General features: G+C 36.8%; 1 protein-coding gene across 2 annotated transcripts in view; it reads left to right on the forward strand.

The window, feature by feature from the left end:
* Positions 1–12034, forward strand: part of Schip1 (Schwannomin interacting protein 1) — a 75379-nt gene that overhangs the window by 8084 nt on the left and 55261 nt on the right. For both annotated transcript variants that reach the window (XM_067765493.1, XM_067765492.1), the window contains exons 2-3: positions 11028–11510; positions 11576–11891. In XM_067765493.1, coding sequence (XP_067621594.1) covers positions 11040–11510; positions 11576–11891 — 787 coding nt within the window. In that variant the 5' untranslated portion in view covers positions 11028–11039. The remainder of the gene's footprint in view (positions 1–11027; positions 11511–11575; positions 11892–12034) is intronic.

A 12034-nucleotide genomic window follows, 5' to 3' on the forward strand; every position in this document is an offset into this window, starting at 1 on the left:
ATTCTAGAGTCAGGCCTGGTCCACCTTTATGGCGATATCCCTAAATGGCGTCCATCTATAGAACTGTGGCCCACTTCCTCTTAAAATACTCTTTAATACCTTCCATTTGATACACATGTCATACAAACACATACCAGGGTTACCCTAGGTTCATTTTACAACATGGTGATTTTCCCTTACTTTGTCTCCACAGCTCTCAACTGAGTATGTAATGTTCGGTTACACCCGAACTTAGCCTTCCTTACTTGTTTTTTATTGTATTTATTGCAATACCGTCAATGAAACAAAGTTTCTTACAGACTACTAACAACAAGTACATACATTTTTATCTAAAGAATACAAGTATGTTACATACTAAACTTAAGAAATTAATATGCTAAGCATTTAAAAGAAGTTTAAATATCTATAGATAATGAGCGAAAAAGATTTACGAAAGCTTCAGTGGTCATTGAAAAATCAATGACGATTGTTTGAGACAAAATATTAAATTCTCGCATAGATCTTGCAAGAGGAGCATTGCTGGCGAAATTAGTTTTAACCCCTTTGCAGTAAAAAGGGTAAGTGACTCGGAGGTTACGCCTAGGAACATTAAAAGTAATCCTTTCCATGAGAGAAGGGCAATCAAGCATCCCCTGAATAATATTGAATATAAAAGTCATCGACAACATAGACCTACGACTATCCAAAGATTGTAGGTCAATAAGCATGAGACGCGAAGCATACGGAGGGACAGGATCGTCGAATTTTAAGATTCTTAGAACGAATTTAAGAAACACCTTTTGAATACGTTCTATTCTTTTAATAGAAACTTGGCTATAGGGCCTCCATATGAAAACTGCGTACTCAAGACGCGAGCGTACAAATGTTATATATAACATTTTCAGAGTGTAAGGGTCAGAAAACTTAGTGGAATTCCGACGGAAACCAAGTACTGAGTAGGACATTGCAATGATGAAGTCAACATGATTATTAAAGTTCATCAAAGTCAAGATCAAGTCAATTTATTTTTTACTTTTTAGTTAATTTTATTAACCAATAATAAAAGCTTATTTTTAAAAGTTTTTTTTTCTTTAATTTTAAAGAAGTGGGAGTTTAATTTTTACGTAACCACACATCCGTTTCCACCAGAAGAGCATCCTACGCAGACGACTGTACACTAAAACTAACCGATCCGGACTTTTCTATAAATGAGCTGTGGGTCAACATAAAGAGTTATCTCCTTCGCCTCTGCAGTGAAAGAGAAAAAGGGTGGTAGTCTCTGCCTTTCGAAAAAATATATGTATGCTTCTATTGTTTAACCATCTATCCGTCAGCCTTTCTCTCCGAAGGCTCATCGCTACATGTTTTTTTTGCAATAACTTTCGTTCAAAAAACGATATGAAATGAAATTCAACATACTTTTTTCTAGAACGAACAAGGCTTTTACTAAAAATAAACATAATCGGTATATAACCACCCACCCTTTTTATATATCAAATATTTCCTATAAATAAAATTCTTCAATATTTCAAAATTCAAATGAGCTATTATCTAAAAAATTTTCACGGGGTTAACTTACGAAATATGCCAAAAATTAAAAAAAAAAATTACCCCTTTTTATGAAAGCAGCTTTTTGACAGCTTTTGGTAGCTATACCTTTTGAACGGTTTTGGGCAAAATTACTATTTTTGAATGCTTTTTCCCTTATCCAGGACAAAAAAATAATCACGCCTACTTTGTATATAAAAATACGCTGAGACACATTTGAATAATATATGTACATAAATATAAAGCCAAATTCTAATATTTAAGAAGTACAATCTCGTAAGGATGACTTTAAAAAGTTATTTAGCTGATTTAAAAAATAGGCTTGGCGACGCTTACTTTGACCTCTCATACACACATGTAGGCATAACCTAAGAGCAGAACACACACATATGCACACGCATATAACTAGCAGACAAACGTGAATATCAGATACATAAAGGAGAAATAAATAAGCACCTGTTCTAGAAGTCTCTTAGCGAAAAGTCTAGATCCTAGGAGAAATAGACGAACGAGGCAACAGAGAGTATAAAAGCTCGCACTGGCGAGCTGAGGATTAATCAATCAATTTGATTTTAGCACGCTATAGCGAAATGCGCGAGTAAATTCCCAGCCAGCATTTTTTGAAAATTCAAAAAATATTCAAATATCATACCCCAAGATGATTAAAAACGTTCAAATTTAAAAGCATTTTCTGTTCAAAAATTAACGTAACGTCGGGAGAAAAATGTATTATAAATGTGATTATTCTTGAATAATCATTTATAATTCATATTTCGAAACGCTTTTTGTTCATATTTGATATCATTGTAAAATTTGGCTTTATTTGTTTTAGAGTAATATTTGAATGTTTTTCAGTCATTTTCTGATAATATTCGTGAACATATTTCAATCATTTTGGTTGAGATTTTTGAATATTTTTTGGAATGCGATTATCATACATTTATTCTTCATATCTCATACAAAATAAGATACTACATAGTAATCTTATTTCATCAGGGGGAGAAAGCATGCGGAAGTGAGCTACTGAACGAAAGGTAATTCGCAAACAAACTAGACCAATATACAACTGCGACTACAACATCCAGCATCAGCTATGGTCGTCAACATCTTAAACTACGATATGGTACGGGATGTTGAAGCCATATCCAGGTACATATGTCAAGAGAGTTTCACCTACCTGGGGTTCAAATAGTTCACAACCTTTGTATTGTCTAATGGTGTAATTTGTATTTTCTGGGAAGCCGATGGTGGAGAAATGGTTGGGGCATCTTTTGTTAGGAGCAGTATATACATTATTTCGTGTCTTGAAGAATACAATTTTAATATATTTTTTCTGAACTTCATGATTGAAAAAATGTGTGTATGTGAAAAAAATAAGATCTTCAATGAAAAGTAAAATTTTAACAAGTATAAAATTCATTATTCAATCAACAAAGATTGTCAGAAAATATTCAGAAAGCTGAATGAAAAATGATTAAAATTTTTGATCACCTTAAGTAAACACATTTGATTCAAATATGATTCCAAAATGTGATTGAAAATCTATATTCAGTTTTTGATCATCAAAAATATTAATATTTGATAATTTCTTTTGTTCAATTGTATGATAACTCATTATTTAGTCAGAAAGAGTAATCAAATTGTATTTGTCGGAGTTACCTCGACGTTTTCATTTGATTCCGTTTCGCTGACACGATTATGTTATGAAGGCGTCACGATTAATATTTGTTTTATGAAGCGTATTATATATTGCTGCCAATATAAAAACTAACTCTTCAAAAATCTCAATCATGTATTTCAACTAACTCCACATATCTGAATCATATATTTTCATCATATACTCTTTGCAATTTCAACAAGTGCTTTCATCATAAAACTCTCTTTTACACATCACTCAGGGCCACATTCGATAGAGCAATATTGCTCTACCTTGCTTCTAGCAAAATAATATCTCAGTAAAAAAGGAAAGATCACATGTGCCTTTCACCGCATACTATGTTGCAAATTTAATTCAATGACGCAATACCAAATATGCAAAGTAGATTCTAACACAGTAGTTGAATGTACAGACACGGCCTTCCTGACTATCACACGCCCTCGGGTGTATTTAACATAAACAAAAACAAGATTATGTTGAACTAGCCGGTCCATGAGCACCTCACATAGACTAATGAGTCTGTAGTGAAAAACAAGATTACTTATTATTTTTTTTTGTTTTTTATGTTCAGGTTTTTTTTATGTTCAGGGATCCATTTCTAGTAACATGTTGATAGGCGAAATCATTGATTAAAATTACAAAACAATTGCTTAGGCCAACAGCTCCCACAATTTACTCAATATTTCCATAAGGCTTTTGTTACCATATATAACAATAAAACGGTCGACACGACCACCACACAGACCCCCGCCACATCTTTAAATACCCCACACGCCATGGTCAAACAATATATTTGCACTTGCGCTTGCATAAAATGAATGTGGTGCGGTCTACAGCTATAAGCCTGATCGACGTCTTTTTCAACGTCTTCAATGTTCTCATCTTATTTTTCGCTAACTGCATCATATCCAACTCTGTGGGAACTTGTCCTTCTGGCAGTTTTCTCAAATACTCATGTGAGTACTTATACTTTCTTTTACTTGCTAATGATTTCAACATATACCTGTCACCGTCTAAAACCTCTGTCACTAAAAATGGACCTCTGAACTTAGGATCTAACTTAGTCTGATGTCTTTCTTCATTTTTAAGTAAAACGTAATCGCCTGCATTATGTTTAACAATTTTAGCTTTGTCTTTATCAAATCTGCATTTTTCGTAACAAGCATTGCGTTGCATATTTTCCGATGCAAGCGATCTTACAAATGATATATCTACAGTATCTTCTTCATCAGTAATTGGAATGAGGCCTAGTGGGCCAATTTCCCTATAAGTAGTTCTAATGGACTGGTCTTAGTTACCCGATTGGCCGTGGAATTTAAAGCCAATTGTATTTCGTATAGTGCATCTTGCCAAGATCGATTACCAATTTCAACTGCAGTTAGCAGATTCTTTAAGGTGCTCATAACACGGTCAACTTGAACAGTAGCGCGACTTGCACCGGTAGCTATTAAATGTAAATCCATTTTTTGCGAGGTACAAAAATCACGAAAATCTTTACTAGCGAAACATCTACCCTGTTTTATTAATAATGTCTATAACAGTTTTTAGCCATTCAAACGCTTTCTCCTTAGTGGTCGCAACTACCATAATATCATCCTTATAGACTATTATAAAAGAATGAGCAATATCACCCAAAGCTGACAAAACAGACCGCTGAAAAACTGAAGGAGCATTTTTGAGACCGAGAGGCATAGCCAAAAATTCATACTGTCCCTCTGGTGTAACGAAAGCTGTACGTTCTACAGAATCGGGATGTACGGGGATTTGATAAAATCCACTTGCCACATTAAGACTAGAAAAGTATTTTGCTCCACGCAGTCTAGATATCTGGTCAGATATGAGAGGAAGTGGGTATTTGTCAGAGATAGTGTTGGAATTTATAGTCAACGCAAAGACGGTCAGAGCCATTTTTCTTTTTGACTAAAAGAATTGGGCTGGCAAAAGGGGAAGAGCTTGGACGAATGATATTTAACTCTAACTCTTCTCTTTCCTCTGAACTAACTCTGTAAGGTCGCCTCTGTACCGTTTTATTTGGTCAATGAAACGTATATCTAGCCGAGCAGAGTTGACACGCGGTTGTGGAATACCATCAATCTTACAAATTAGAATATTCTTTTAACAACTGTAGTAACCGTTTTTAATCACACATATCTAATGTTGTTGTTGTTGTTGTAGCAATGCTCGCCCCACCTAATAGCCGCGACCGATCACAAATTGTCGTCAATATCCTCTAACGGGAGTCCAAGGAAACTTGCCGTTTCAAAAGGGGTGGACCATAAGGAAAGGGGTGTTAGAGGCGTTGGTTCCACATTACAATTAAAGAGATGGTTGGTGTCATGTGGGGACACATTGCAAGCGGGGCATACATTTTGTATGTCGGGGTTGATTCTGGATAGGTAAGAGTTTAACCTGTTACAGTATCCAGAACGAAGTTGAGCAAGAGTGACACGCGGTTCCCTGGGGAGTATGCGTTCCTCTTCCGCGAGTTCTGGATATTTTTCTTCAAGTACTGGATTCACCGGGCAATTCCCGACATAAAGGTCCGACGCCTGTCTATGGAGTTCACCAAGGACCTGCTTGTGTTTTTTCGCTTCATACGGCTGGGTTCTCAGGTGCCGTATTTCCTCAAAATGTTTACGGAGATGACTCCTTAGGCCCCTAGGCGGTGCTGGTTCGTCAATCAGATGTCTGTTGGGATGCCCAGGTTTCTGGGTATTCAACAGAAACTGTTTGGTCAGCATCTCATTTCTCTCCCTGATGGGGAGTATTCTCGACTCATTATGCAGATGGTGTTCTGGGGACGTAAGAAGACAGCCCGTGGTGATTCTGAGAGCAGTATTTTGGCAGGCCTGTAGTTTCTTCCAGTGGGTAGTTTTTAGGCTTGGCGACCATATGGGTGACGCGTAGCACGTAATCGGCTGGCTAATTGCTTTGTATGTGGTCATGAGCGTTTCTTTATCTTTTCCCCAGGTACTGCCAGCAAGCGATTTGAGGATTTTATTACGGCTCTGAATTCTCGGAACAATTGCGGTTGCGTGCGCACCAAAATGTAGATCCTGATCAAACGTCACACCCAAGATTTTGGGGTGTAGGACAGTCGGTAGCGTAGTGCCATCGACGCGGATGTTCAATATGGTCGACATTTGGGGCGTCTATGTTGTAAATAAGGTCGCGGAAGATTTAGTCGGTGACAATGCCAGGTTTCGCGAGGCGAAAAAACTGGAGAGAACACATATCTAATTCTTTATCATTACTAACAAAATCCTCAATATTCACTGTAACTGAGCACGCATTTAAATTTTGATTTCTTGATAAAAATATCAAATTTGTCAGACGTCATTATAACACCGAAACCCTGACTTAAATAAAAATCCGAAATAACATGAAACAAAATTCGTAAAATATGGCCACCTATTACAACTTTAGATAACACTTGTAACGTACCACATGCTGCACTATTACCGATACCTTTTAATACTACAACATTGTTAATTCGCTTTCCATTAAATTTAGCCGAAATGGGTTTCTTTAAAAGAGAACATTCAGCTCCAGAATCAAAACAAAACTTATATGACTCAGAATCACCATATTGAAGAAGATCTCCATTTGGTTCAACCACTGAATACACGTTCACCCGTTTTTCTGACATATTTTCTTTTTTTCAGCTCAAGACGAACTGCTCCTCTTGAGGCATGTAGTTGCAATGTGTCCAACTTCACCACATTTAAAACAAGTTAATGATTTCAGATCCCTACCTGTAAACGCGCTGTACCTGATTGTTGATTGATTTCACTTTGGTGTTTTTAAGACGACAGTCAGCGATTTTATGGCCAATTTTTCCACAAAAAAGACACCTGACGTAGGCAGGCAGCTTTAGTTTCTTGTTCTCAGTACCACCATAAACTTGTCTTCCTGGACCCTACGCTTACCGAATGAAAAGGCTTTCAATTCCAGCTGTAGCTCATTTATGCTTTTGATGTTCGTTGTAAATATTGGACGATGTAAACGCTGGTCTAAATTTGCAGTGTGCGCAAAAACCACAGATATCGCAATTTCTTCAGTGCTAATTGACTTCTACCGTGATAGCAAAGGTATAACCAAACGACTCCCATACAGTGAAAGACATTCCCCATCTCTTGGATAACCATTCATAATATTAATCAAAGTAGCAGCTGGTGTTTTAACACCCAAAAAACGTTGCAAAAAATGTTCATTGAATTGATCCCACGATATGCCGGTGAACGATAACCATTGCGATGCACTTCCATAATCATGTCCACTGTTGAAAACCAGGACATTGCATCAGCGCCAGGGCATTCAGGAATGAATTTTGGTAGTGCAATTATTTTGCCCTCTTGAGTTGATGATTTCTGCATTTTCAAGGCCTTAACCAGCACAAGGAAGTTACGGTGTTGGGTCTTCAATAGTGCACGCCAATGGTCGCTTTCATTTTCTTTAGGCGAAGTCCATCCTACTTCTGATGTCGGAGTTACCTCGACGTTTTCATTTGATTCCGTTTCGCTGACACGATTATGTTATGAAGGCGTCACGATTAATATTTGTTTTATCAAGCGTATTATATATTGCTGCCAATATAAAAACTAACTCTTCAAAAATCTCAATCACGTATTTCAACTAACTCCACATATCTGAATCATATATTTTCATCATATACTCTTTGCAATTTCAACAAGTGCTTTCATCATAAAACTCTCTTTTGCACATCACTCAGGGCCACATTCGATAGAGCAATATTGCTCTACCTTGCTTCTAGCAAGATAATATCTCAGTAAAAAAGGAAAGATGACATGTGCCTTTCACCGCATGCTATGTTGCAAATTTAATTCAATGACGCAATACCAAATATGCAAAGTAGATTCTAACGCAGTAGTTGAATGTACCGACATATTTATATGTAGGGAAATTCAAAATTTAATCACCTAAATGCTGAGTGGGTTAGTTGTGAAGCACTACTAACAAAGTAGTGTTGTCAATAAGGAAAATTTGCTATACTGAATATTTGAGTTTTTTATTTGACAGTTCAGAGATTCGAACTACAAGAGAAGGTGCGAAATAATGAGGAATTTCCAAAAAATTAGTTACACTATTTTAGAATTTCAAGAAATTGTTGTTGTTTTTATTTTGATTTTCGGCCTTTCAAAAGTTATATCAAGAAGAATTTCCGAGCTCTAGGCCACACATATATACATATGAGTAATAAAAATGCAATGAATTATACCATATATGTTGTATTTATTTATTTTGTCGATATTTCGATTTCAATTAGCCTTGAAGATGATTTCTAAATGAAATCGAAATATCGACAAAATAAATACAACATATATGGTATAATTCATTGCATTTTTATTACTCATATATATGTGTGGCCTAGAGCTCGGAAATTCTTCTTGATATAATTTCAAGAAATTGAATCATTTAAATTCAGCGCAGATGCGCCGTCTATATTGCAAACTGCCCATCTATGGTATGCACATATGCATTTATTTGCGTATGTATAGTCAGGACTAAAAAGCTAAAGGTTTCAAATTACTCACTGACTTCGTGTCTAAAAATAAACGAAAAGCTATAAAAAGTTATTCAGTATATACATATATTCCGTATATACACGCATACATAGACACAAAATTATTTACATACGTAAATAAATATATCTTGTAGGTGTATATATATACGAATAGTAGACGAAAAGGTATATAATAAAATATGAATATTAATGACAGTGCACTTCTTAATTCATAATTGGGCAATACGTCATATATGTATATATACATAGATATGGTTGTGTCAACTTGGTTTACTTACTTAATTGCCCCTTAAACGTTTAAATGGTTACGGTTGTTGTTTGTTGCTGTTGGTGTTGTTGTAGCGATAAGGACACTCCCCGAAGGCCTTGGGAAGTGTTATCGATCTTGATGGTCCTTTGCCGGATGCAGATTCGGTACGTTCCGGTACCAAGCCCGAAGATATCGGTAACGATTTTTCGCACCCCTACAGGGGATTTGCCACGGCTTGGTGAGGCTGACAATTGGGTTGGAGAAGCTATGTATTGCGCTACACAACCCTTTGAATCTGTTTGGTATTTTAGTCGCCTGTTACGATAGGCATACCTACCGCGGGTATATTATAGCCCACTAACCCGATGGGGTGGGATTATGGCTATCTTTCTTCGCTGTGTTCATTGTCGCTAATTGGTAACATTAAAGAAATTTAAATCGTTTTCCACCTGGTTCTTCCAGAAGAGTGGGGCCGCGCTCTTCCTTTACTTCCTTAGGCATGTTCTGATAAGGACGGGTACGATGAGAGATTTTCGTTTGCGAAGAGAGGACTTTACTTTTCTATTGCGTACCTAGTCCAAAGCAGTATTTATTAGCATTCGGCATCCCTTCACCGCTAGATTTCAAAACTGACTTTGTTTGTGTTAATGGTGGTTTCTAAATAAACTATGTCTTTTTCTATTTCGAAATTATGACTGCCAGCAGTGGCATGGTTTCCAAGGCACAAATCGCGCTGATTCTTTGCTTGTTGAGAACAGGTACTTCGTTTTGTCCTCATTCATCATAAAACTCATATTTTCCGCTTCTTTTTCCAGCTTGGAGTAAGCAGAACTTACAGCGCGAGTGTTCTTGCCGATGTTATCTATATCGCCAGTAAATTAACGCTTTTAAAGAATATTGTTCCAGTATAAGTTTTACTAGGAAACCGAATTCAGACATAGCGGTATATAGGTAGCTCCTTTTCGTGCTATCGATTGTGTATTTCTTCATGGTTTTTTTTTCCAAGATTTGACACATAGTGAAAATCTGGTCGATGGTAGATTTACGAACCGCACTGATACTATTCACTATGAGATACTTGGAAGGCTAATTCTACGATAGTTGGCACAGTTTGCAGGATCCTCCTTCTTGTGGACTGGTCAAAGAACACTAAGATTCCAATAATCGGGTATGCACTCATTTGATCATATTTTGCATAGAAGTTGATGCATACGCTTTACTCCTCGCCGCCGTATTTGAATGGCTCCACAGGCAACCCATAACGCCCGCGACCTTGTTTTTTTTAATGTGATTATCGCTATCTTTATTTCCTCACAGTTGGGTAACATTTATTCCATCATAATCGATTGCCGGCTAGGATTCAACATCTTCCCTGGGAGTTTCATTGCTTTTTTACAGAGAAGTATTCTCTCAATAATCTAACCATCGCTTACCGGGTCGCCGTTTTTGTTTTTACAGTAGTTTGCCCCGGGCTTAATGCCTTCCGTCGCCGAATTTTTTGTTAGAATTTGCGTGCTCCTCGCATTCATGCCTTTCCGTATCAACTCTTCTCGTTACTTTCGATTTAAACATAGCCCTGTAGGTAGCGTACTTTCATCCGGTGGCAGTTCTAATAAAATGCAATACTTCAGATAAAAAAAATATACTAAATGGAGCAGGGATCGAGATATTTACAGATCTTTGTGAAATCCCGGAAGGCACCGATTTTAACCTCGCTTACGCTAAACCTCCTACGTCAAAAATCTCTGAAACATTATAAAGTGCGCAGAAAAGCGTGCATTTAGTACCATGCCGCGATAAAGAACAACCACCTAAGTCTTATGTAAAGTATAGGAGTAAGGCTGTTTTCCTAGTGACCATATGGTATTGAAAGTTGATGCTTTTCTGCGCACTTGATACTATTTTAGTTATTTTTGGCGATGGAATTTGAGCGTTAGCGCAGGTTCGAGTTTGTGGGCAGATCAGTTCATGTTGTGACAAAATCATTACCGCAGTTTCCCTTAAAAGGATTTTCTACAATTGAATTATTATTATTTTTTATTTCACAGATCTAAAGCGGTATGCGAGTTCCCGACATCACGTTAACAGCTGGAAACGCTGCTCATTTTACGCACATCAACAATTTACCAGAACAGTCACAATCAACGACGTTCACGGGAGGAGCAGGGGAGTACACGATTGGGAATGAGTTAAATAAAAATGATAATTGGACAACGCGCCAATTTCAAACCACAACAACCGGTCGTTTCAGTTTTCTACCAACTGGTCCATATAGCAACTCCTCTGCTTATACCACTTCGGCGGACGAGTTTGTCCAAAGAGCCTTAAGCTCCTCTATAGCTGTACCATATGAATATAATAATTCTACATTATCCGAAGCTCACGGATATGGAGAATATTATCAAAGCAACTCACAAACTCGAAACTATTTAGAGAATTACGGTAGCAATAGCAATAGTGCCTATAAAGGATTTCAGGAGGTATATGTGAATAGAGCGGCAATAGCTTTGGATGATTACGAAAAAAATAATGTTAGTTTAACACTAAAAAAAAGTTTAATAAATTTTACATAAATAATAAATAACTTTATTTACAGCGCTCAGCAAAATTTGGTAATAACGGCTCTGATTACAACACTGAAGAACAACACCAACAATACGAGACTCATAGCCCATGCGTTTCAAGTGGCATAAGATCAGCTGATTACCAATATGCTTATAATGATACGAAAATAGTTGTAGGAGATACTCGTCATGAGCTTAATTCAAATCATCAGCAACAATTCGTGAACAAAGTCACTACAGCAGAATATACAAGAGATCCAGAACATGATTATAATGATCACTCTATGCTGGAGTTATGCAATGACACAGATAACAAATCGGCCATAGAACAACACAATGATGAATTAGGTGAGGTGATAATCATAAAAAATAAAAAAATCGATTGTGCTATTCACTAACTCAGTTTCGACATCGCTAAAGTGATGACAATTTTATTGGATTTACATAAATGGAAGAAAAATGGATAATGTCCGATTTTTCGGTGCGAGTTT

The sequence above is a fragment of the Eurosta solidaginis genome, chromosome 2 (genome assembly GCF_040869045.1).
Source record: "Eurosta solidaginis isolate ZX-2024a chromosome 2, ASM4086904v1, whole genome shotgun sequence".
NCBI classification, from domain to species: Eukaryota; Metazoa; Arthropoda; class Insecta; order Diptera; family Tephritidae; genus Eurosta; species Eurosta solidaginis.